Source organism: Pristis pectinata, chromosome 34 (genome assembly GCF_009764475.1).
Source record: "Pristis pectinata isolate sPriPec2 chromosome 34, sPriPec2.1.pri, whole genome shotgun sequence".
In the NCBI taxonomy this organism is placed as follows: Eukaryota; Metazoa; Chordata; class Chondrichthyes; order Rhinopristiformes; family Pristidae; genus Pristis; species Pristis pectinata.
The window spans coordinates 682,309-708,952 of record NC_067438.1 but is presented as its reverse complement, the minus strand read 5'-3'; the positions used below and the strand labels follow the sequence as shown (position 1 = coordinate 708,952).

At 47.2% G+C, this 26,644-nt stretch overlaps 1 protein-coding gene across 2 annotated transcripts; it reads right to left on the bottom strand.

The window, feature by feature from the left end:
- Positions 1 to 428: 428 nt before the first annotated feature.
- Positions 429 to 25,183, bottom strand: kifc1 (kinesin family member C1). Of its 2 annotated transcripts, none has more exons than XM_052043693.1 (17): positions 25,058 to 25,183; positions 23,619 to 23,704; positions 20,753 to 20,860; positions 19,726 to 19,834; positions 18,717 to 18,791; positions 16,338 to 16,530; positions 15,503 to 15,659; positions 14,374 to 14,541; positions 11,300 to 11,422; positions 10,469 to 10,585; positions 9,373 to 9,546; positions 7,342 to 7,509; positions 6,690 to 6,828; positions 5,486 to 5,625; positions 2,249 to 2,322; positions 2,093 to 2,168; positions 429 to 652 (listed from the first exon to the last, which is right to left on the bottom strand). In XM_052043693.1, the coding sequence occupies exons 2-17, from the start codon at positions 23,694 to 23,696 to the stop codon at positions 599 to 601; spliced, it is 1,953 nt and encodes a 650-aa protein (XP_051899653.1). In that variant the 5' UTR covers positions 23,697 to 23,704; positions 25,058 to 25,183; the 3' UTR covers positions 429 to 598. The 2 variants fall into 2 exon arrangements, with proteins under 2 accessions (XP_051899653.1, XP_051899654.1); XM_052043694.1 differs by having other exon boundaries at positions 23,619 to 23,720; positions 25,058 to 25,176.
- Positions 25,184 to 26,644: the final 1,461 nt, after the last annotated feature.

Below are 26,644 nucleotides of genomic sequence, written 5' to 3'. Positions count from 1 at the left end.
TGAAAATTTTCCCACTATCCTTTTATCCCCTTTGCAAATTAATTTCCTGTCATCTTTGTTAAATTTAGTAACTGCACCTTCAAATAACTTTCACCAGGATATTGCTGGTACAGAGGGTTTCAGTTACAAGGAGAGTCAGTAGGCTGAGTGTTTCTCTCCTGGAACAGAGTAGACCGAGGGGGTACTGACTGAAGTGTATGGATCGTCAGAAACTTTCCCACATGACAGGTGGTGCCCCAAGCCAAAGGGCATTGGTTTAGGGGCAGGACAATTACAGAGGATCTTTTCCACCTAAGATTTTTGGAACCTACAATGCAAACCACAAAAGCCTGAGGAGGGAGCTGGTTACCGTGAAGCCCAGCCTATCCATGTTTATTGCTGATACTGAGCCAGGGGTCAGTGTGGGCGAAGACACAGAAACAGGCCGACACATCAAATTAATCTTTATTGATTATTACAAATGCCAATAAAATTGATGCATATATATATTTATATATATTTAAAAAAATCAGAGCCCAAGAGCTGATAACCACACATGGACGATCCAAGCATAGCTGAAGACGCGATACAGTTCTTGGCTCAGGGTCCCATTTCCCCCTCACACGATGTGTCTACGGTTCATCTGTGCAGTTCCAATCATACACTCATTCACCTAGACAAGGACAGTGGGGTTAAATGTTTGCTCCACTCAACCCCCACTACCATAGCTTCAATAAAATGGGCAGTTAGATCAAAGTTTAAGGTATTTGTGGAATTGATACGGAAGGTGGAGGGAAACAATATCCTCTGGATGGAGAGTTTGGAAACATTGAGCAGGGTTTCTAGACTGAAGACCACAGACACACCCACATGCAGCAGGCAGGAGAGATTAGGAACTCTCCATAAATAACCCTCATCAGGTCAGTTAATAATCTTCGATCCAAGGTCAATAGGTTTGTTCTATTTCAAACCATGGTTAAATAGTGGTTGCGGCAATGCAACTGATCAACTAGGACCTCAAGGGGCTGAAAGAGCTCCTGTGCAGTGAACCACAAGGAGCGAGGGCTAGAAAGGCCCCTCAGATTGTGGGCAAAGGGTGTGTTAAACAGAAGCCAGTGAACTTTAGAGCTTTGGACCAACGTCACAGCAGTATTGCAGTTCCTGTCACACAGTGTTGGGCTCTGTGGAACCCTCATTAATCTGCTGCCTCACTACTGCCCCCTTCTGCCCTGCTCAGTTTTCAGCAGTTTCAGTTATAGTCAGTTATACAGCACACACGTCCACACCAACCAAAATGCCTACCTATTACCCAAGCTGAACCCATTTGCCCCATATCCCTCTAAGCCTTTCCTATCCATGTACCTGCCCAAATGTCTTTTAAACATTGTAATGCCCATTCCCACCACTTCCTCTAGCAGCTCATCCCATATACCACCACTGTAGAGAAACTTGCCCCTCTGGTCCCCTTTAAATCTTGCCCCTCTAACTTCAAACCTATGCCCTCTAGTTTTAGACTCCCCTACCTGGCAATCCACTTAATCTATACCCCTCATGATTTTAGACTTCTCCTTAGCCACCTTCATTCGAGGGAAACCATCCCAGCCTAACCAGTCTCTCCTCATAACTTAACATCCAGCGTTGGCAAATCCTTGTGAATCTTTCGTGCACCCTCTCCAGCTTAACGCTATAGTGTGGCACCCAATGCTCCAGGTGCAGTCTCACCAACATCTTGTACAGCTGTAACAGGACATCTGTACTCAACTCTGACCTGTGAAGTGTGTCACACACCTTCACCAGCCTGTCTACCTGTGTCACCACTTTCAGGGAACTATGTACTTGGGTCTCTGTGTTCTGCGACATCCCCAGGCCCTGACATTTACCATGCCTGCTCTGTCCCGGGTTAGCTTCCCAAAGTGCATCATTTCACATTTGTCAGAGTTAAGTTCTGCCTTCCATTCCTTGGCCCACTTCCCCAGCTGATCTAGATCCTGCTGTATCCTTGACAATCTCCCTCACTCTCCACCACACACCAACTTTGGCATCATCTGCAAACGCAAACATGCCACCTGCATTCACAGCCAAATTGAGAAGATATACAACATCCTCAGCCTACCTGACGGGCAAAACGCAAGGTGTTCACTGATTCACTGAAATTTTCTTCCAGGGGGGACACGTTCACAAACATCAGCCTGCAAGACAGAAGTTCCAATTACAAACAGGGTACTGGGGGCCACAGCGCATGCTCTTGGACAGCGGAGGGGCAACTTACATCTTTGAGTTGCCTCCCAAACTGTTCTGCAGCAGGTAGGTCAGCTTGCTGTTCCGGTAGGGAATGTGAGACTCCTGGAAAACAGAAGAGGAGGGGGGGAAAAATAAATCAGCAGCTTTGGAGAGCACCCACAGGATTACTGACAGCACATCCCACCCTCCCACTGCCTGGGAACAGGCCAAGGAGCAATGGGTGGTCTTTACACACCATACAGTCCTGCAAACATTCAGTCCCTGCTGCCACAGGCAGTTCAGTTTGGACTAATCCTCCTTTACCCAGAGCCATCCTGTTTAACACCTCACACCTGTGCACAGATACAGTAGAATCATCCACTGGCCCAGTGAGAACAACAGCAGCACAGCATCCAGAAGCAGGATGGTATCACAGCTGCAGAAAGGGAGGACGTCATGGAGGGATCGTCTAGTGTGGGTGGAACAGGAGGGAAGTGACCACTATTGGGAGTATTCTATAGTGCTCCCTCCACCCCCCAATAGCCACCGGCACACTGAAGAGCAGGACAATTAGGCAGATTTTGGAAAGGTGCAACAATAACAGGGTTGTCGTCATGGGTGACTTCAACTTCCCTAATATTGATTGGCACCTCCTTAGTGTAAAAGGTTTAGATGGGGCAGAATTTGTTAGGCATGTCCAGGAAGGATTCCTGATACAGTATAGAGACAGGCTGACTAGAGGAGAGGCCATTACTGGATCAGGTTCTTGGCAATGAACCAGGTCAGGTAGCAGACCTCTCAGTGGGCAAACATTTCTGAGACAGTGACCACAACTCCCTGAACTTTAGCATAGCCATGGACAGGGATAGGAGAGACAATATGGGAAAGTATTTAATTGGAGGGCAGCTAATTTTGCTGGTATTAGGCAGGAACTTGGAAGTGCAAATTGGGAACAGATTAGCTCTCAGGGAAATGCACAGCAGAAATGTGGAGGCTGTTTAGGGACCACGCATGGGGTTCTGGATAGGTTTGTCCCACTGAGACAGGGAAAGGATGGTAGGGTGAAGGAACCATGGTTGACAAGAGAGATGGAACATTTAGTTAAGAGGAAGAAGGAAACAAACTTGTTTAGGAAGCAAAAAAAAAAATAAAATAAATCAGACAAGGCTCTTTCTGAGAGTTACAAGATAGCCAGGAAGGAGATTAAGAAGGGACTTAGGAGAGCTAGAAGGGGACATGAGTAAGTCTTGGCAAATAGGATTAAGGAAAACCCCAAGATTGTGAAGAACAGGAGGATGATTAGAGTGAGGGCAGGACCACTCAGGGATAAAGGGGGAAACATGTGCCTGGAGGCAGAGGAGGTCCTTAATGAATACTTTGCTTCAGTGTTCACCAGGGGGAGAGACTTTGACGAATGAGAGGTCAGTGTAGAACAGGCTAATGTGCTGGAGCATGTTGATGTTAAGAAAGAGGTTGTGTTGGAGCTTCTGAAAAACATTATGACAGATAAGTCCCCAGGGCTGGATGGGATATACCCAGGTTACTATGGGAAGCAAGGGAAGAGATTGCTGGGGCATTGACGATGATCCTTGAGTCCTCCCTGGCCACAGTAGTAGTACCAGAGGATTAGAGGATGGCAAATGTTGTTCCCTTGTTCAAGAAAGGTAATTGGAATAATCCTGGAAATTATAGACCAGTGAGTCTTATGTCAGTGGTGGGCAAACTATTGGAGAGGATTTTTAGGGCCAGGATTTACAAGCATTTGGAGAAGCATAGTCTTATTAGGGATAATCAATACGGCTTTGTGCCTCACGAGCCTAATTGAGTTTTGAGGTGACAAAACAAGTTGAATGAAGGTAGAGTGGTGGATGTGGTGTAATGGACTTTAGTAAGGCATTTGAAAAGGTACCCCATGGTAGGCTCATCCAGAAAGTCATGAGGCATGGGATTTATGGAAACTTAGCTGTGTGGATTCCAAAATGGCTTGCCCACAGAAGGCAGAGGGTGGTAGTAGATGGAGAGTATTCTGCCCAGAAGTCAGTAAACTAGTGGTGTTCTGCAGGGATCTGTACTTGGACCTCTGATCTTTGTGATTTTCATAAGTGACATGGATGAGAAGTAGAGGGATGGGTTAGTAAGTTTGCAGATGACACGAAGGTTGGAGTTGTGTATAGTGTAGAAGGTGGTCGTAGGTTATTAACAGGATATAGACGGGATGCAGAATTGGGCGGAGAAGTGGCAGATGGAGTTCAATTCGGAAAAGTGTGAAGTGATTCACTTTGGAAGAATGAACTTGAAGGCATTAAAGTATTAAACTTGAGTACAAGGTTAATAGCAGGATTCTTAGCAGTGTGGAGGAACAGAGGGATCTTGGGGTTCAAATCCATAGATCCCTCAAGGTTGCTGCGCAGATTGATAGGGTGGTTAAGGTGGTGTATGGTGTGCTGGCCTTTATTGGGGGATTGAGTTCAAGAGCCGCAAGGCAATGTTGCAGCTCTATAAAACTCTGGTTAGACCACAATTAGAATAGTGTGTTCAGTTCTGGTCACCTCATTATAGGATGTGGAAGCTTTAGAGAGGGTGCAGAGATTTACCAGGATGCTGCCTGGATTAGAGAACATGCCTTATGAGGATGGGTTGAGCGAGCTAGGGCTTTCCTCTTTGGAGTGATATAGGATGAGAGGCGACTTAGAGGTGTATAAAATAATGAAGGGCATAGATAGAGTGGACAGCCAGTACCTTTTCCCCAGGGTGGCAATGGCCAATACCAGAGGACATCTATTTAAGGTGCATGGAGGAAAATTTAGGGGAGATATCAGAGGTAGATTTTGTTTTAAAATATACAGAGTGCTGGGTGTGTGGAACGCACTGCTGGGGGTGGTGGTAGAGGCTGATACAATAGGGACATTTAAAAGACTCTTAGGTAGGCACATGAATGTAAGAAAAATGGTTATGGGCTGTGTAGGAGGGAAGGGTCAGATGGTTTATATGGGTCAGCATAACATCATGGGCTGAAGGGCCTGTAGTGTGTTGCACTGTTCTATATTCAGTGTTTAAACCAGCAGCAACACACTGTCCCGCAGAGTACGGTCAGTACAGACTGGCAAACACCTACATGGCACTTTTCAAGCTACGGGGTTGCTCTGAACTTCCATGGCAGAGGGAACACTTGATGGGAGAGGGCAAAGGGACTAGCAACTGCTCCAATCTATCCTGACTTTCATGGAGAAACTGGACAGAGTGGAGAGAACAGCCAAACCCATCCCACTCCAGTGCTGCGCATTACCTTGTTGGACAGCGACATGATAACATGCCCAAGGCATGAAAGGCTTGTGTTGATTGCCTGAGCCTCACGTAGACGGTCACCTTTAGAGTGAGATTTATCCAGGCGCTCACTGCCTGCCAGATCCACTAGACACAGGGTTGCTAAACAAATGCAAAAAACAGCAGTGTTAGCAAAAACACAATCACTGCACAGGACTTGCCTGGGGCAGATCTAGAACCCCGGAAAAGAGAAGGTTAATCAGGACCATGTGAGACATCTGACAGGATGTGGCAACAAGTGAACAGCATGAAGCCAGATTGTGGCAGGGCAGCATCATCCCTTTGGTCACATACTGCCACATGAAGGGTTTTGAACAGCCAAGGGAAGAGCATACTTTGAGCAGGCTAGTGCCATGGCAGAGCAGTTGTGGGAGGTGCCCAGGAAGCATCTGCTGTTTGAGAAGCTGGAGCAGGTCACAGCCAGGTTATACTGGATAGGAAACAGGAGGAACAAGCTGTGAGCTCTGCTTCAAATCTGACAAACCAATGGGGTCAAGCCCTCCTTCCTAGAAGGTGCAGCAGGCTATTGGAGTCTATTTCCAGCCAGAATAAGCACAATCCCAATCTGGGAACAGCAGGATACAAAGGTGGGCAAACAGGATTAAGTATGGTCCTTGTCCTGTGACCAAGTGCAACATGGACTGAGCAGGAGCAATAATTCACTATTATCAACTTCCTGCATTTGTTGTCTGGGGTCATTCAGGTTACAGTGTTGGTGCAAACTGTGCGAGAAGAACTGCACACAAATCACTTACTGTGACCTTCCACCCCCACATCACTGCACTCCCACTGAAGGTTCATTGCCAGAGGAGACAGATTTAAGGTGATCAGGTGTTAGATTATTCTGTACAGCAGCTTGTGATTGGGGACAGAGCAATGGCAGCACACTCAACAGGAATATTCAAACAGAAAGAGTTGGAGTAACTAGTAGGGACTGGAAGAAATTGGACATCTTAAATCAAGGAGATGAAAGACATGATACAAGTGCAGGCCATAATGAACGAGCAGTCACTAGCGGAACTATGCGCTAAAATGGCCCTCAGGCCAGAGCAGCCAGGACAAACCAGAAACAGAGGACAGCAACCACAATCAGGTAGCCGACCTCTACCTCAGGCCCTTGGGCAGATCTTTCACTTCAAGCCACACGTACTGGGGTGGATACTCACATGTGCACTGCAGACCGTGGGTGGAATCAGTCCCTTCAACGTGCAGCTGGAAGACACTGTGGCTTCGTGAGGAACGATCATTCATTGCTGTTTTTGCCACTGAACGGTTAGCTTTTGCAATGGCAATTAACCTGTAGACCTGTGGGGAGAGCAGAAAGCACACTCACACCCCAATACCCAGAACCAAGCAGCTCAAACCCAACCACTCACTCCTTCACATCCCTTACAGCACAAATCTCTCCAGCATGGAGATGTTGAACAATTGGGTAATCCAGAGCGAGTTATCAGAGACACCAAAAGACCAGTGTATCACAAACAGGAGTTCATTTGGCCCTTGACCCCATTCTGCCATGCAGTGAGATCAAGGCTGACCTGTGACCTAATTCCACTCCATTTATTGAGGTGAATGGTCATGGTGAACCAGGGGTAGAAGTTAAATGTTCGGGAGTGGTGACCAGCTGTCAGACGTGGGCACCAAGATCCACTCAGGGCCTTAGTAACAATGTTAAAGTCTTGCAGTTCTGTGAACCATCCAACCAATTGTCTGGGCCCCTTTCCTTGAAGGACCAAGGACAGAATGCAGCTACCTTTGATGCTGGGTCGAACCAGGAGCAAAAAGGGCAAAGATTCCCTTCATTACACATGTACACACCTCCTCCTCTGTGTTGACACCGATGTACTTGAGGTTTGTCACATGGAGCTGCTGACTTGTACTGCTCAGTTGCTTGATCTCGTACTCGATGTTCTTCTCTGGTTTTGTCACCAGCAGGTCACGGATAGTTTCATTGTAGATCTCCAGAAAGCTGGCAGTGAATTTGTACTGAAACCAATGCAGAAAATGCTCATGGATTATCAGAACTAATTGACTCAAGGCTATTAATAATTTAATTTAAAAAACTCTCACAGTTGAATCAGTGCCTGGTATTGCCAAGGAAAGCCTAATGTAGAATTATGGTGGTAGCACTAGTCAATATACAGATTCAGAGTCATACAGCACAGAAACAAGCCCTGCAGCCCACCACATCTACAGCAGCCATTGTCTCCACATGTAGTAAATGCATTTGCTAGCGCTTGGTTCGTAGCCTTCTGTGTCTTGGTGATTTAAGAGGTCTGGAAATGTCAATGCTGTGAGACTACCTGTCTCACCACCCCCTCAGGCAGTGTGTTCTGATTCCAATCACCCTCTGGGTTAGAAAGTTCTCACTTAGATCCCCTCTCACTCCTTGCCCCAAACCTATGCCCTCTAGTTTTAGATACCTCATCTATGGGGAAAGTGTCCTACCATCTATACACCTCATTTATCAGGGTTACATTCCAATCACCATTGCTCTGCCCATCTAACCAACTGGTATCATCCTGTAACCAATGACTACCCTCCTCACCATCAACACCACCAAATTTGTCATCTGCAGACTTACTAAAATCATACCTTCCACATTCAGATTCATTAATGTCCATAAACAAACAATAAGGGCCCCAGAACCAATCCCTGTGGTTACCAACAGTCACAGTCTGGTGGTCACAAAACAATCCACCATCACCTTCTGTCTTCCATCACCAAGTCAATTTGTCAACTTGCCTTGGACTCCATGAGCTGTAACCTTATGGACAAGTCTCTCATGTGGGACCTTGTCAAAGGCCTGCGTCGAACACATTCTCCTTAATATGTTCTTACCTCTTCAAAATATGCATTCCAATTAGACAGGATCTTCCTCCAACAAAGCTATGCTGACCATCTGGTTAATCCTTCCCATTCCAAGTGTGGATTAATCCCATCACTTTTGGTCCCCTCAATACCTTCCTTAGATTTAGACTCACAGGCCTATAATTACCTGCCTTACTCCTAGTGCCTTTTTGAATAAAGGAACCAGATTTGTGGTCCTCCAGTCACCAGCACCAGTGACCAACAGTCATCAGTGGCCAGAAAAGATTTGTAAATCTTTCATAAAATTCATCCAGAAAGTCATGAGACATGGGATCCATGGAGACTTGGCTGCATGGATTTGGAATTGGCTTGCTCACAGAAGGCAGTGGGTGGTAGTAGATGGAGAGTATTCTGCCTGGATGTCGGTGACTGGTGGTGTTCTGCAGGGATTTGTTCTGGGACCCCTGCTCTTTGTGATTTTTATAGATGGCTTGGATGAGGAAGTGGAGAGGTGGGTTAGTAAGTTTGCTGGTGACACGAAGGTTGGAGGTGTTGTAACCTACGACAACCTTCTACACCATCCACAACAGGGTGCAAAGTTGGGCATTGAAATGGCAGATGGAGTTCAATCTGGAAAAGTGTGAAGTGATACACTTTGGAAGATCGAACTCAAAGGCAGAGTACAAGGTTAATGGCAGGATTCTTAGCAATCTTGGGTCCAAGTCCATAGATCCCTCAAAGTTGCCACACAACTTGATAGGGTGGTTAAGGCTGCTTACGGCATGCTGGCCTTCATTGGGGGATTGAGTTCAAGAGGTAATGTTGCAACTCTATAAAACTCTGGTTAGACCACACTTAAAAGAGCATTGTGTTCAGTTCTGGTTGCCGTAATTATAGGAAGGATGTGGAAGCTTTAGAGAGAGTGCAGAGATTTATCCACCTTTCACTCTGCCAAGAGTCAAATACCTTCTCAATGATTAAATGTTTGCTGTAGCTGTGAATGTAGGGAGATGCATGCCACATTCTGCAGAAACTCACCACCCATCCCACGGTCTCCAGTTTGCGTGCAGTGAAGAAGAGCTGCTCAACAGCACGTGGAATCATCCCCCTAGTCTCAGGTGTCAAGTCATCAGGCCCCTCCATAGTATAAGTCTTCCCGCTGCCTGTCTGACCATAAGCAAAGATGCACACGTTGTACCCATCCAGGGCAGACTAGGTGAAAAAGGCAGACGGTTATGGTAGTGCAAATAATTAGACCAATTCAAAATGTTTACTTACATCATTGTCTTAGGCACACAACCCTGGTACCAATTTGAACAATTCCAAATCCCATCATTTCAGACTGGGTGGAATGTACAACATTCATTACTCATACAATCTCACTGAAGGTAATAAACACACACACAGTTCCCTGAAAGTGGCATCACAGATAGATAGGGTGGTGAGGGTGGCTTTTGCCACTCTGACCTTCAGTCAGGGCACTGAGTATAGAAGTTCAGTGGTATGTTGCAGTTGTACAAGACCCTGGTGAGGTCACACTCAGGCTGTTGTGTTCAATTTTGGTCACCCTGCTGTAGGAAAAGTGCCATTATGCTGGAAGGAGTGCAGAGATTTACAAGGATGTTGCTAGGACTCGAGCGACTGGGTTACAGGGAAAGTTTGGGCAGGCTAGGACTTTATTTCTTGGAGTGCAGGAGACTGTGGGGTGATCTTATAGAGGTGTATAAAATCATGAGGGGCATAGATAGGGTGAAAGCACATAGTCCTTTTCCTAGGGTTGCGGAATCATGAACTAGAGGGCATTGGGTGAGAGGGGAAAGATTAATAAGAACCTGAGGGGGAACTTTTTCCACACAGAGGGTGGTGGGTATTTGTGGAATGAACTGCCAGTTTAAGTGGTTGAGACAGGTACAATATTTAAAAGACATTTGGACAGATACATGGATAGGAAAGGTTTAAGAGGGATATGGGTCAAACAGAACTAGTTTAGATGGGCACCTTGGTCAGCATGGACATGGGCCAAAGAGTTAGTTGCAGCCAGGTTATACTGAACAGCAAAAATTCAAAAGGTAGCTCCAGAGTGACTGTAGCAGCAATCTCTACAGCCGACTTGAGTGACCCATCCCTTCATTACCTGCACTAGCTGGGAGATATCTTCAAACACCTGTTCCTGCTTAGCCACTGGCTGGAAAACACGGTCGAAACTGAAGTTATATTTCACATCTTCTTTACGGTTGTGCCCAATGCGAGACTTTAGGAGCAGGAGAGAAAGTGAAGAAAGTTCAGAAGAGCTGAATGTTCAGACTTCTCCTTCCACTCACTCAGGCTCAGCGAGAGGTGTAGTTCAGATCCCATTATTAAACTTTGCACTGCAGGTTTCCACGTTGGAAACAACTAGTAACCACAGGAAGCCGGAGCATACAGGGAGTATGAGCAAGCCCTAGTCCCTTCCAACCCTCAGCATCAGTTTGGTATTAGTATATTATTGTCACGTACCAAGGTACAGTGAAAAGCTTGTCTTACAAACCGATTGTACAGGTCAATTTATTACACAGTGCAGTTACATTGAGTTAGTACAGAGTACATTGAGGTAGTACAGGTAAAAACAATAACAGTAAAGTGTCACAGCTACAGAGAAAGTGCAGTGCAATAAGGTGCAAGGTCACAACAAGGTAGATCATGAGGTCAGAGTCCATCTCATTATACAAGGGAACCTTTCAATAGTCTTATCACAGTGGGGTAGAAGCTGTCCTTAAGTCTGGTGGTATGTGCCCTCAGGCTCCTGTATCTTCTACCTGATGGAAGAGGGGAGAAGAGAGAATGTCCTGGGTGGGTGGGTGGGCGGGCAACACCAAGAGACAACCCTTTGTTTTGTTGCTGCCTCAACACCTGAGCCTGAGCACAGCGGTGTCTCTGCACATTGCTAGTCACCAGCCTCATGGATGAAGTACCATCACTAGCTTACCTCTTGCTGTTTTAACAGGGTAATCGCCTTCTCATCACTGGGCAAGAATTGAATATGCCCTATGTCATTCCCTCCTTCCAACTCCAGAAGTGGGCGAACTCGGCAGATGACACGGATGTTCCCCTGCGAGGAGCACAGCAGAGAGAAAAATCACTGGCTGCATACAGAAGGAGAAAGCACTTCATGGCCAAGTGAGCAACCACCAGCAATTCAGAGCAGCCTGGCTGCAGCCAGAGCCCAGGGGGCATGATGACAGATCACTCACTGCAGTGCAGGGAGCTCTGGTATTCACACTGGTGTCTGCATATAAAGTCACTCAAGGTCCTCGAGGCTGACTGTAGAGGATCTGTTCCTTGCTTTGAACAATCCCTGGATCCCTCCTCAATGCTGACCATTCAAGCAAGGACCAGAGCCTCGACAATCCCTGAATTCCTCTTTGATGCTGACCATTCAAGTAAGGACCAGATCCTCTACAATCCTTAGACCACTCACCATTTCCCTCCCCTTATCTCGTTTCTGTGTTCTGCATGACAGAGGTATGTCAAGCTAAAGTGCAGACACTGAAGGCAAAGGGTAAAAGGTTTGGAGGGGACCAGAAAAAGCACTTTTCCCACCCAGATAGTGGTTGGAATCTGGGAGACACTGTCTGAATGGGGGTGGGAGATATTTTCAAATGTTAACCCAATTAGACAAGCACTTCAAGACATCGAACCAAATGCCGTAAATGGGAAGAGTGCAGATAGGTACTTGGTGGTCAGCACAAACCCGAATGGCCTGTTTCCTTGGTGTACAACTCTTGTTAAGACCAGTAGTTATTTTAATAGAGCAACAAAATGTGCTGGAGGGACTCAGCTGGTTGAGTAGCATCTGTGGGAGGAAAGAAATTGTCAACGTGATGAGGAGAGTTATTTTAAAACTCAAGTTCTTACCTTCCTCACAACTACCTTATTTTCTGCCTGGTTAACAGTTCACTGCTGGTCTAAACATTCCTGGCCAGGAACTATTCTTTCATGCCCTTGTGTGACCCAATAAATCAGTGTGGCCATTGATCTCCAGCAAACAAGATCAAGGAGAATTAATCCAGATCAGAGCATTGAAGAACAGGCTGCTGGTCAGGAGAATTAAAAGCAGCTGCTAGGAGATTTGTTCTGTTTTCTGTCCACATGGCATGACTTAGTTTAACAGTGCCGTACCGAATGGATTACAGACTGATGTGGTTCAAACTCTCACAATTCCATTAGACACTGTAAGCCAAGGTAGAGTTTTCTCAGGCACTTGAAATCTCCTTCAGCTGAACAGAGCTAGTTGCATTTTGCTGCTCTCCACATACCAATTTTTTTTTGCAATTATTCCATAACTCAGTTTCCATATCTGAATTGTTCTATCGCAATCTTGTTCCTAAGATCACCCAAAATCATTGAGGCTACATACCCAGTTTGTTCTCCTTTCTGCCTATCTAACGGTTTGTTTAAAGGCATTTTATCAGACTCCACCACCTGGTTTGGTATGCCAGATATCAAACGCTATGCAAGATTAAAACTTTCCCCTCAGATCCCCTTTAAAACTCCTTCCTCTCACCTTAAACCCATGCTCTCGTTTTTGATAACCCTACCATCGGAAAAAGATTGACCTGATAGAAGGATGCAAGATTAGGGTAGATAGTCATTGGGGCCATCAGGCATGAGGTACAGGAGCCTGAAGACCCATACCTCAAGGTTCAACAGCAGCTTCTTCCCCACTGCCGTCAGGTTCTCGAACCCACCTGAAAAACCCTAATTCTACCACAGGCTATATTTCCATCAACTTACACGAATATCATTATATCATTTTTATTATGTTGTGCAATTTATGTTAATTTGTTTATGTAATTTATGTTTGTCATGTACTGTGCTGCTGCAAGCAGCTAATTTTCATGGCATTTATGCCCTGACAATAAACTTGTCTTCTTCAGAAAAACAGCTCAAAAAACCAATCCAGCAAATACGCCTAATCAATCATTGGGAAAGTGAGGGAAGCTACTGTCCATGATGCTATCAAACAGCACATATTCACCACTGCCCAGTTTGGGTTTTGCCAACAGCCTTGGTCCAAACATACTAAAGAGCCAGGAGGCAATGCAAGAGTGACTGCCCCTGACATCAGTGAAACTGAAATTAATGGATATCAAGGGGAAAACACCCCTATGGTTGGAGTTATACCTTGTACAAAGAAAGTTGGTTGCACCTGTTGTTGTAGCATCACCTGGAAGGACTATTTGAGTCCCTGGAAGGCAAGAAGGGACAAGTCAAAGGGCAGGCTTGTATCTCCTGCAGCTGCATGGGAAAATGCTACAAGGGGAGTGATGCAGCAATTCATTTGTGCTTCCAATTTGGTATATTGCATGTAGTGTTGGTATAGTGGTCTCCTCTACTTTGGAGAAGCCAAATGCAGATTGGGTGACCACTTTGTAAAACACTCAGAGCCATGGGAGTTATACACCACACCACACCAACCAAGGTGGCCTTGAGTTAGCCCCATTTGCCTGCCCATATTCCTCTAAACCTTTCCTATGCATGTACTGTCCAAATGCCTTTTAAACATTGTAACTGTACCCACCTCTACCACTTCCTCTGGCAGCTTGTTCCATATACCCACTACCCTCTGAAAAACTTGCCCCTTGGGTCCCCTTTTAATCTTTACCTTAAATCTATGCCCTCTAGTTTAGGAATCCCTATCCTGGGAAAAAGACTGACCATCTACCTTGTCCGTGCCCCTCATGAATTTATAAACCTCTACAAGGTCACCTCTTAGCTTCCTACCCTCCAAGGAAAACAGTCCCATCCTATCCAGCCTCTTCTTATAACTCAAGCCCTCCAGTGTGAATCATCTATAAAATGCACTACAGTTACTCACCCAAGCAGCCTTTGCCCATGGTCTCAGCCATCAAGAGCAGCCGATGCAGGGGAACACCAGCCCTTGCAGGCTCCCTTACTCATAGGCTAGGTGAATTCAAATCCCATCCCCAATTACTCCCAAGGTTAGAAAGTACTCCTTGGGTCTCTGGAAGGGGCCTGGTTGCCTTGGACCAACTGTACCTTCAGCTCTTGCACTGTATTGTGCAACCTCCGCCTTTCCAGTTCTAAATTTGTGAGTGCCCGTTCCATACGTTGTAGTTTCTCTTCCTGATTGGCAATGACCTTCTGTTGTTCCTCCACACATGAAGTCTTTTGCACAAGCTCCTCTTCTTTGCACAATAATGTGGCCTGGATAGAAGAGAAACATGTTTACTGATGTGTACAAGTATAATGCTGATTGGTCATGTTGCACACTATCTGGTCACAATAACATGGCATGGAGTCAGGAACATTTGAAATGTCTCACAACTGGATCAGGATCAAACCTGAAGGCAATGTTGGCAATTCCACCTCCTTACAGCTGGGGAATGCAGTGGGTTCAAACACAAGATGCAGTATTTGAAACCCAGGAGAATTTTGCAAAAGTGACAAGCAGTTTCAGACACTCATTTGATGTCACTTGTGAATGGCACAAGCCTCAAATAGTGAAACAAGATGGTGAAAACTCAGGTCAGGCAGCATCTATGGAAAGAGAAGAGAAACAAATCAGCAGACCATAAACATTCACTGTTTCCCGGAGATGCTGCCTGACCTGCTGAGTTTTTCCAGCATTTGTTTTCATTTCAGATTTCCTGTGGCTGCAGTTTTGATCCTCAAATACTGAAGGTGATCAAAACTGGAGGCCATGGCTTTCTTTAGCTATCTAAAGGGCCAGATCTTACCCATCTTACCTGCAACACTGTTAGAATGTCTAAACAGTCAGTCTTCCTCCAGACAGGCATTACATTATACTCTTCTTCCTTCAGTTTTTCTCACCCTCCCCTCTGAACTTGCGCAGATATCCTCAGGAGCACCCACACCTCATCTACTATTTGACACTCCACTCATGATCCCTTATCCCCATTCATCTTAATCCTCCCTTAATTGCCCCACAATCCTCCCTGCATTACCCACCTACCAACACCTTCCCCAGTCTTCACACACAATTCTACCATGCCTCAAGCCTCATGCAGCAGAATATCAGAGCCTGGGCCAGTGAGCCAAGTCAAGAGTTTCTGGCAGGCAGATTCAGCTTCCCCACACTAGACTCTTCATTGGGCTGGACATGGGTGGAAAAAAGTAATCCAAACATTTACAAGTGTGACTTTACCTTTAAATCTTTAGTTACAGTGGATAGGTCTTCAACTTCAGCAGTTAAACTGCCTATCTGAGTCTCACAGAGCTGCAACACCTCCTGTAGGGCAGCATTCTCTCGCTGATACTTTTCCAGCTCTGACTCCCTGCTCTGCACCAGAGACTCCAGTGCCCTAAACAGAAGTGGTGAATGGTCAGGTATGGATCAGATCAAAACTCTGCCACATCTACTTAGCAATGATAGTGGAAAATTAAACAGCTAAATGGGAAGAGGTGGCTCAAAGATCATTCTCCTCATCTGGATGATGGGGCAAGTGTACAGGCTTACCTTCCAGAGAGCTGCAGCAGCTTGGGGAAGGAATTGCAGTGCTCAGGACGCAGTGAAAACATGTCCAATAATGGTGCAGTAGTTAATGTCAAGTACACAAGCCAGAACTGGACAAGTACTGAGATCAGTGATTTACAGGGCTGGAAGAAGTCATAGAGACAACGAGGCCATCACTACTGAGTTAGTACTGGCTGCTTAGATGAGCTTGAACAGTCCCCCAGCCTTCAAACCTGCTGAAATACAACTTCTCACATTCCCTTCTCTGTTCAGTGTGCTTGGATTCTACTTCCAGCTCTCACTATTCCAGTTACTGGAATGAAGGAGCACCAGAGCAGCCCCATGTCCCGTCATGACACAATGCAGCAATGCAAAAGCCAAATATGAAACCTGCATAAGCATTTATGCAGTGTGCAATGGGGAGCTACATGGGTGTTTTTCTCCCTCTTAAGGCTGCTGTGCTACAGGCCCAACACCTTAGATTCAATTCCAGCCATTACTGATAACCTTGGAATGGAATACTAACTGCAGCTTGTCTTCAAGTTCCTTGTTTCGTGAATTGGCGGCAGACAAATGTTTGCTATGTAGACCCACACTTTCCTGAAACTCTTTCCTCTGCTGCTCCGAGATCTGGAGCCTTCCCGAGTACTCTGACATCCGTTTCTTCATGTCCTCCAGCTGCCCTTTCAAATCCCAAGCCGGGCGCTTCTTGGACACGGCTGCAAAAAGGAGCACATTTCAACAGTGGCCAACAGATTTTGTAACTACCATTTGTGAACCATACAATACGTAGATGACAAATGAATTTCCAGTAATACAAGGGCATCAAGTTACTTCTTCCATACATTACTTGTGTTAAAGCATTGTTGCCATCCATGGGCCTGACATATGAAGCTTATTTGGAATTGGAACACACTTGATTGATGCAACTTTTTTTTTTAAACATTAAAGACCTTCATATAACTAGGCACCATTCACTGCTTTAAAACTTGATGATGTGAATAAGCGTACAATGGAAACCTAGAAATTTATAGCACAAGAGGCCCATGGCTCATTCTGACCATGATGAAGTAAACTTGCTGGATCTGTAGACATTCAGGGATTTAGGAGTTTGTTGCATGCTAGACCACCATTGTCATGAGAAGCACATTTTCAGTAACGCAAAAAGATGCATTTCATTGTGTGTTTCGATGTACATGTGACTAATAAATAAATCTCTCAATCTCTCATCTCATCCCCCAATCCTCCTTTGGAGTTGCACAAAGTGTAACTATAGTTAAGCCCTGGTCCATCGTTGTTTTTCCCTGAACTGTGACTTCACCTCTACCATAGTGGGCAGAGAGCCACTGACCACATCTGTCATTTCAGCACCACTGCTCTCAATCCCTCTCCTCCTGGAGAGAGCAAGAACAGTTTCCCTGATCCCCATCTTCCACCCCTGCAGCCACCACATTCAAAGGATCCTTCATAATTTCTGCCAGTTCTAACAGGATTCCACAAGACACACATTCCCCTGCCCGTTCAGCGCTTCAAGAGGGTCACTCTCTTTGCAGCTCCCTGATCCACAGTTCCTTCCCCCATCTTATAGAACTTTGCCTTGTAACACTTGTCTCTTCATTTCTTCCCTTACCACTATTCAAGGACCCAAACAGTATTTCCAGATGAAGCAGCAGTTCACTTGCACTTCTTCGAATCGTGTGAACTGCATTCAGTGTGCACTGTGTGGCCTCCTCTACACAGACTGGGCAATGGCTTTGCAGAGCCCCTGTGTTCAAACTGCAAGAGTGATCCTGAGCTTCTGGTTGCCTGTCACTTTGATTCTCCATCCAACTCCAACTGTGCTTGTGGCCTGCAGCACACCTACGACAAGGTCCAATGCAAGCTTGAAGAAAACACCCCATCTTCTGTCTGATCACGCTGCAGCCTTCTGAACTCAATATTGAATTCACAACTTTGGGCACCTCATTTTTCTGTCTGTATCAAAGCTGGTCATTTTTGCCCATCACCCAGCTTTGATTTTGGCTCAGATTTTCCTCTATTACCATAGTCTGGCCTGCTAGGCATACACCACAGCACTGTTTTGTTTGTGCGCAGCTAATAGCAATCTGATTCTAGCTGCCACCTTAATGAATTTGATCTCACCCAGTCAGATATTCCCTTGGTTCTAGCCAGCCCTCCCCACCTTTCACTTTCCCAGCTCTGTCAAAGGGTCTGGAAACCAAAACATTATTGCTGTTTCATTTTCCACAGGTAGTGCCTGACCTGCTGAGTGTTTTCTGTTTTTATTGCCTTGAAATATGCTTCTACAATTAAATTAATAGACTGTGGTTCATGTTTTCTGAGTTTGCACTGAGCACGAGATGTTGCCTGGATGGAGAAAGGTGCAACTACTGCTGGCATCAAGAGAAGTGAAGTAACAATGCACCTATCTGTTGACCCAATGGACCAGTTCTCCACCACAGTGAGGTTCATCAGTGCCCGTCCAAGTAGATCATTATTGGTCCCACACCCCAAATCCTCAAGTTGCTGATCTGTTTTAAAGTTTCTTTCCCTTTTCTCCTCCCTCATCCCATGCACCAATGACCAAGGGCACAAGAACTTGGAGAATGCTCTAGCCACTTGCCTAAATGTTAAAGGTTAGCCTTCAGCAGAAACTGTGTCCCACTGGTAGATAGCTCCAACCTTAATCTCTCTAGCAAAAGGACATTACAACCCCATCCACAGCCCCACCACCACCCCCCAAAACCCTGCTCTGCTACTCCCAGTGAATAAACCACACCACAATTTAAAGCCATGTGTTAGTTCATGTGGGTTTAATAGCATTAGACAATGATTCCAGTTTAAACAGTGCTCCCATGTATCCCAATGGAGGAAAATGAAATTCAGAGACATTAGACATACTTACCTCCAGTGCTAGTGGAAACAGTGGCCGTAGTTGGAGGTCTGGTCCCTGTCCCTTTAACTGTCATTGCCTGGCGAGCTGTGGAACACAATTTGTGCTTTGTTAAATCAGCCTGAATCTTCCACATCAAACTGGAAGCCCAGCACAACAGGCCCACAGCATGTGATCAGGCCAGGCTGATGTGAAACCCATTCACCATGTTCAGTCTATCCCAAGGGCTCTCAACTGTAGCACAACTTCAACTTGCCACTCTGTTCTACAGCATAAAATAGTCAATAATTGGCAAGAGACACTGCCGCAGACTTAGACAGGTTACTGGGTCAACAAAAGATCTGATACCATCCAGAACCAGAATCAGACAGGTCTCAAGAGGAGATTTGTGGCCACAACACCATGATAAGTAGTAATTGCAGGAAGGCTAAACAAAACATCAGGCTGGAGAGGAAACCAGGAGTTAGGCTGTCTTTAAAAGGGAAAAGTGTCCAAGGGAGATGTCAGATGAGAAAACTTGGCAGAGATTCCCAGAAGACAGAGTAAAACCACTTGGACAGGAGCAGAGGGTGAGGATGTAGGATAAAGGAACAGAGGATGGCTGGAGGATTTCAATACCAAACCCAAGCTACTGAGTTTGAGTCGTCACTGAAACTGAGTGTTAGGTGACGAGGAAGTTGGTGAGCAACACAACACTGTAAAGGCCAACATTTGGTGTGGAAATGGGCAAGGTGCGGTTGCAGAAGTAGCTCCAGTCATCTTCAAAGTACAGACCAGCAGTGATGCAAGAAACTCAGTTGTGTAAGGTGTGACCCAGAATGAACCCACTGTCACACTCAAAGCATTCCTGGGCCTTATGCCAGCCTCACTGACAAGGGCAATGTTTAAAGAGGAATCTACAATTCATTGTACTGCACCCAATCTCTGCTCAGCAAGGATATTAAACAGGCTGACAACATACCCTGTATCAAAAAGACCCTGCATCAATGAACAAAACTGAGAGAAGGGACAAGTCATATACCTCCATACTGATTCTTCACCCCCTTCCCAGGGATGCTCGATACCAACTTGCTCCTGGAAGTGCTCAGGGAGACACTGCTGAAGCCAACCTTCTTCACAGTGCTAGCTGGCTAAATGAGAGAGGGAGAGAGCACACCACATGAGCACTTGAGTTCACACATAAATCCTAACTGGCTTCCTGCATCTAAAAGCAAAGGTTATGTATGGCTCAAAAATGCCCAGCTGTAAATGTCAAAGTAACCTCATCCTACTTGTGTAGGGTAATTATTCTGTGTTTACTCAAAATGTTGCTATCAGGAATTGCCCACCTAATTAAAATATCATGCATCTGCCTGCTGTTGTATTAATCCAAATTGTAGCAAGGGACTTGAATCCACAACTTTCGATTCCAATCCAAGTGGTGCTATGCACATACAAAATTCTTTTCTGCTTTTGGTGAAGAAATTGGTTTCCAGAGCTTTGGGTCCAGTTGTAGTTATGCTCTGGATAATCTGGTGGCAAGAGCCAGAACTTAGAATCAGCAACATCTAATGAAAAACCGCTCCAATTTCAGGGTTTGTTGATGCTTTTCACATACATACAACTAGCAAGGTAGTAAGAAAGGACAACTTCAGGGACACGCCAGAGTACACTGTAGATGGCCAGTGTGCAATATCCACTGATACATGAACCACCCCCAGCAAGGGTGAAAGGAAGACTTGATGGTAAATGCATTTAACATGTCAAATAGATGTCCCAAGTAACTACAATTTAAGTGTAACGTGTGCTTTTTAAACACATCAGCAAGCATGGTGTCTAATGTGGATTTACCATTCTGCCTTTTCTGCCCCATTCACACCAGCATCAAACAGGTCCACATCCATCAAGAAAATCAGACAACAGCTGTTAAATTTTTACCACCACCCTTCTTACTCCCACCATCCGCCCTCCCCAAAGTATTATATTTTCCTTATCATTGTTTACTCCTCACACATTAAGGATTTTGACCTTCCCCACATGCAGTTTTTCCCCCATTCAGAGGGACTCACATTAGTTCTGGCCACTGCTGTTGTCAGCTCCATTCTCTTCAGTGAAGGCTGTGGAAGCCGTGAGCGTTGTAGAGACAAGTTCTTGTTAACTGTACTCCCATTGATATTCTGTTCAAATAATAAAGAAAAAGATGCAAAACCAGGTACGAGTTTCAGTGTCGTACACACCTCAGACACTATTTAAAACTATCCAGCTTGATCTGCTACCATGAGGCCAAGGGTCTGGAAGAAAATTAATTGACAATCATCTTTTCCCAGAGCTCTAGGAAATCATTGAATAAAAAACAAAATCACTTTTTTTTTTAAACAGTAAACATGTTAACAGCATTCAGCTATGCTGCATTTCCTGTGATCTCCACCTCGGGCCCAGTTTCCCCAAATCACACTTCTCCCACAGATATTTTTAAACAGGATTAATTGACGAAAGTTAAGGCTAGAATCCATCCAATGACTTCCAAGGAAACCCTTTGATCTCACAACATATTCCTCAGTTCTTATCTCCGACCTGGTTTTGAACCACGAGCATGCAGTGAATGACACAGGTTATTCGGGAAAGTTCACAATTTATTTTGGATCTATCAGTAAATGTGGTGCATTTGGATTCAGCTGGTTTTCATTAAGCACCAGCAGAGGAGGATAGTCAACAAGGTTAGAAGAGATGGAAATAGGGTAACAGACTAATGTGGATTGAGAGTTGGTTTACAGATGGAAAAGAGTACAGGTCCTGCCCAGCTTACGAATGCCCAATTTATATACGGCCCATACATACAAATAAGCATTTGCGAGACCAGCAGGATGGATTATCTGGCTGCTGCAAGCATCTTTTGCCACATGGAAACTGTTTGCTGCCACATTTCCAACTTGCAAACTGTTTGGGTCGTAAACAAGTCTCACAAATGGAACTCTGGAGGGGATCTGTAGGAATAAACAGGCCCTTCTCAGGGTGGCAGGCTGTGACTAGTGGGATACTGCAGGGATCAGCGCTAGGAACTCAACTATTCATAACCTCATCATTGATTTGGCCAAATCAACCAAATGTAGTATTTCCAAGTTTGAAGATGACACAAAGCTTTGAGATGGGAGCAGCGAGGATGCAAAGCAGCTTCAAGGGGATATAAACAAGCAAAGCAAGTGGGCAACCGCAGAGTAGGTGGAGTACAACGTGAAAACATGAGGTTACCCACTTTAGTAGGAAAAATAAATGCTTAATATATTTTTTTAAATGGTGATATTGGGAAATGGTGTCCAAACAGACCAGTGTTCTCATACTGAAAGCCAACATGCATATGCAGCAGGCAGTTAGGAAGGCAAATAGCTTGTTGGCCTTTATTGAACAGGGTAAAGGCTTCAACAACAGTTCTGTAGGGCTTTGGCAAGACCATACCTGGCATATTGCATACAATTTTGGTCCTCCACCACCCCTGCCCCAAGGAAACAAAAAATGTTATTGAGGGAGTGTAGCAAAGATTTATGACACTGGTTACAGGGCTGCTGGGTCTGTCAGATCAAGAGGGATTGAATAGGCTAGGATATTCTTTAGACCCCAGAAGAATGAGAGGTGACCCCATTGAGCAGATACAAAATACTAAGAGGACGACAGGGTAGCTACAAGGAGGATGTGTTGAGATGGATGACCAGCCATAAACATACTAAAGGTCCAAATGGGCTTGAGGGGCTGACTGACCATTTCTGCTCCAGTTTCTTACATTCTTACCAGGCTAAATACCTGCTCATCATCAACCAAGAATATTTGACCCTTCTCTCCAGTGCTAACTACCACTGTCTCCAGTCTTTGAACAAACCACAGTTTCCCAGTTTCACATTGGCAATATGCCAGTCTTCACGTTAGAGCCCCTGTAATCGGGCACCCACCCCTGCCTCACACCAAAGATAGGGAGGATCATCTGTGATTTTGACAAAGGTACTCTATCCCTCTGTCCTTCTCAAATGTCTGCCATCCTTGGCACACACCCACACTACCCTACTCCCATGCCTCACTACTTCAGCTAGCAGGTTAGGTATAAATTTCAGTCAGGCACTGCCAGAGTCAGAACAGGAGACATGGCTTTAAGGTATTGGGTGGGAAGTTCAAGGGAGATATTAGAGGGAGGTTTTTCACCCAGAGGGTAGTTGGTGCATGGAATGCGCTGCCTGAGGTGGTCGGGGAGGCTGATACATTGGACAAGTTCAAGAGAATGTTGGATAAGCATATGGAGGAATTTAAGTTAGATGGATATGTGGGAGGAAGGGGCTAAATAGTCTTAGGTGTGGTTTGAAGGGCGGCACAACATGGTGGGCCGAAGGGCCTGTATTGTGCTGTATTGTTCTATGGTTCTAAAATATACTACCCCCTCCTAGAGACATCGTTCAAAAACAGTCAGTCAGTTTCCATGCTTGGCTCAACCTGTCCACTGTCTCTCCACCCCTCTTCTGCTGTCACTAAACTGTCAGACTGCCTATCTGGGCATAAAATTCCTCCAACTAGATATATTGGAGGACCAAAGTCATCCTACTCCATGGCAACTGTCAGAACTGAATCAGGTGGTTTTGGACCACATACCTCTATCACTAAGGTCACCTCTTTCTACCTCCAGCTGCATCTCAGCTCAGTTCTTTCCTTGTTGAGGGAACCATCATCAGGTGTCCCGGCTCAGAGGAGGGTCCATCTTGTCCACTTAAAATCAGGCTGTTCCACACATTTCCACCATCTGACTCCACAGGGTACCTCACTTTCTTTCTGCATCAATTCAGCCCCAGCTTCACCCATTTCCCACCAGCAACCGCTCTCCTTCCAATCCCAGTGTCTGGATGCCAGATATTGACACAGGCTCACAGTTGACGCCTTGCCATATCTTGCACTGCTCACCTCTGCATTTTCATCCTGCACCTTGCGCTTCTTTGCCAGAGACCGGAAATCTGCAGACAAGTCCTTCCTCTCGTCCATCTCGTGACCTGTTGGAAAGGAGTGCTGAGTAAAGTCAGAACAGTGTGTTACTGCCAGAGTTAGACCAGGGTAAGGGTGGGGGGCAGAGTAACCACCCCTCTCCCCACAACCTTACTGACCCTTTCTCACCCTCCAAACCAAGCAACTCTGTCCCTCATCCTCAAACCCAGCATTAGACTGTCCAGCATCTGCCTCCAAACCCACCATTGGCAGTGTCATCAAACCAGAGCAACATAACAGTGAAGGGAGGGTGGTGTCCAAATCACAAAGCCCAAAATTCCAATAACACCCCCTCCATTCCAGAGCCAGCTAAATTTTCAACTCTAAAACCCCATCAACTCCTCCCCACTGCATCACCTGTTCCCCCCACACCCCTTCACCCCTCCCCAACCCCATCACCTGTTCCCCCCGCATCCCGACACCCCATCACACGCCCCCTCACCAGCTCCCCCACATCCCCGACACCCCTTCACCCGTCACCCCTCCCCAACCCCATCACCTATTCCCCCCCGCATCTCCTGACACCCCATCACACGCCCCCTCCCCACCCCATCACCTGTCCCCCCCGCATCCCCGACACCCCATCACACGCCCCCTCCCCACCCCATCACCTGTCCCCCCCGCATCCCCGACACCCCTTCACCCGTCACCCCTCCCCAACCCCATCACCTATTCCCCCCCGCATCCCCGACACCCCATCACACACCCCCTCCCCATCACCTGTCCCCCCGCATCCCGAAACCCCATCACACGCCCCCTCCCCGCCCCATCACCTGTCCCCCCCGCATCCCCGACACCCCATCACACGCCCCCTCCCCGCCCCATCACCTGTCCCCCCCGCATCCCCGACACCCCATCACACGCCCCCTCCCCGCCCCATCACCTGTCCCCCCCGCATCCCCGACACCCCTTCACCCGTCACCCCTCCCCAACCCCATCACCTATTCCCCCCCGCATCCCCGACACCCCATCACACGCCCCCTCCCCGCCCCATCACCTGTCCCCCCCGCATCCCCGACACCCCATCACACGCCCCCTCCCCGCCCCATCACCTGTCCCCCCCGCATCCCCGACACCCCATCACACGCCCCCTCCCCGCCCCATCACCTGTCCCCCCCCGCATCCCCGACACCCCATCACACGCCCCCTCCCCGCCCCATCACCTGTCCCCCCCGCATCCCCGACACCCCATCACACGCCCCCTCCCCGCCCCATCACCTGTCCCCCCCGCATCCCCGACACCCCATCACACGACCCCTCCCCGCCCCATCACCTGTCCCCCCCGCATCCCCGACACCCAAACACCCTCTCCCCCCCTCCCCCGAACACCCTCTCCCCCCGGGGGTGGGTTCCCGCCTCACCGATCCCCCGGCCTCAGTCTCAGTCTCCCGGCTCTCCGGTCCCCGGAGGTGGGTTCCCGATGTCCGGTCCCCCGGTGTCCGGTGTCTTCACAAACCAAGCGCCCGCGCACCAGCAGCCGCCTTCCCGCCTCTTTGACTTAATTGGATGCTGATCGTCACGTGCCACATCCACCACGTCAGCCGATTGGCCGAGGCGGCACCGACGACAATTTCAAACTGCGGGCGGTTGGAGCAGGAGCGCGCGCTCCCAACAACAACAACAACAACTGCGGGCTCGGTATGGAGGTGTCACTGCAACCGGACAAGGCACCAGGGAGGCCACATCGAGAGCACAGCGGATAGGTTTGGGTCTCCAGTCTAAGGAAAGACATTATTTCACTGGAGGAGGTTCAGGGAAGGTTCACTAGGAAGCTCCCAGATATGGGGGGATTGTCCTACAAGGAAAGGTTCAACAGTTTGGGACTCTACTGCTGGGAGTCCAGAAGAATGAGAGGTGAGGTGACAGAAGGATCAGATTCTGCCAGGGCTGGACAGGGTCAAGGCTGAGGGTGTTTCCTCCCATGGTCTCAGGTGGCCATTTAGGACGGAGATGAGGAAGACCTCCTTGTCCCAGAGCACTGAGAGTCTCTGGCAGTCCTTGCCACACAGACCCTTCTTTATTTATTACGCTGAGATAGGTTCCTAATCAATTCGCAAATCAAAGTTCTGGAGAAAGGGTAGGAGAGTAGACTCCAAGAACACCAGAGCCCTCAGTGACCTGTGGAATGGAGAGGAAGGGGCTGGATGTCCTCGTCCCGATCCCACTTCTGATGGTCTAACGTGAGGAACGGTCCCCGCTGACCAGGTCCTGTGGTGGTGGAGCCTGGTCCCGTACACTGGGGGACAGGGCCTTCTTCGTACGGATGCTGGGTATGGGGCCCATCCTCTGGTGTGCTCAGTGATGGAGCAGGGACGTGATGGACGGAGCTCAGGAGACCGGAGGAGATGATATCGCAGCCCCAATATCCTACAATCAGCCATTCCCTTGAAACTGGTCGGACAGTCGGGGATGTTTCACAGAGTTAATATTGAGCAAAGGCTTCTCTCTGGGCAGAAGGAGATATGGACCTCTGAGGCAGGAGAGGGAGGTGGCGAGGGTCAGGGAGGGAATCCCAGGGCCCAGGCAGCCACCAGCGGACTGATTCAGTGACAGAGGGGAGGACAACGAAGGGCAGCTGGGGGAGTGGGGGAAGAGCCGTGTCTGGAGGCAGCAAAGACACTGTGAGGGCTTCTGCAGCCGAAGAGCTGAAGCAGCAGCAAAGTCGGGGGATGTCCCGGTGGGCAGGTTTCATGATGCAGCAGATACGTGGTCTGAAGCTGCATCAAAGGCACGGCTGAGGGCCACTGTGGCTGAAGAGCTGGCAGGGGTGTGGGAGGATGATAGAAGTCCCAGTGATGTGACCGATATGTGGATCCCTCTGACCCTCGCTGTGATCCAATTCCCTCTCTGGAAACGTCCCGGGGACAGACTGGTGTGTCAGCCAGGGATTATGCCTTTAATGCCGGTCTGGATTAGGACAGCTTTATACCTGCTGACTGGTGCTGAGC

Coding starts and splice junctions, on each gene's coding strand:
- kifc1 (XM_052043693.1), bottom strand. CDS start 23,696: ATGGACGAGAGGAAGGACTTGTCTGCAGATTTCCGGTCTCTGGCAAAG. Junction 11,423..14,373: donor ATACAGTGCAAGAGCTGAAG/GTACAGTTGGTC, acceptor TGCTCCTCGCAG/GGGAACATCCGTGTCATCTG. Junction 2,323..5,485: donor TCATGTCGCTGTCCAACAAG/GTAATGCGCAGC, acceptor TCTGTTTTCCAG/GAGTCTCACATTCCCTACCG.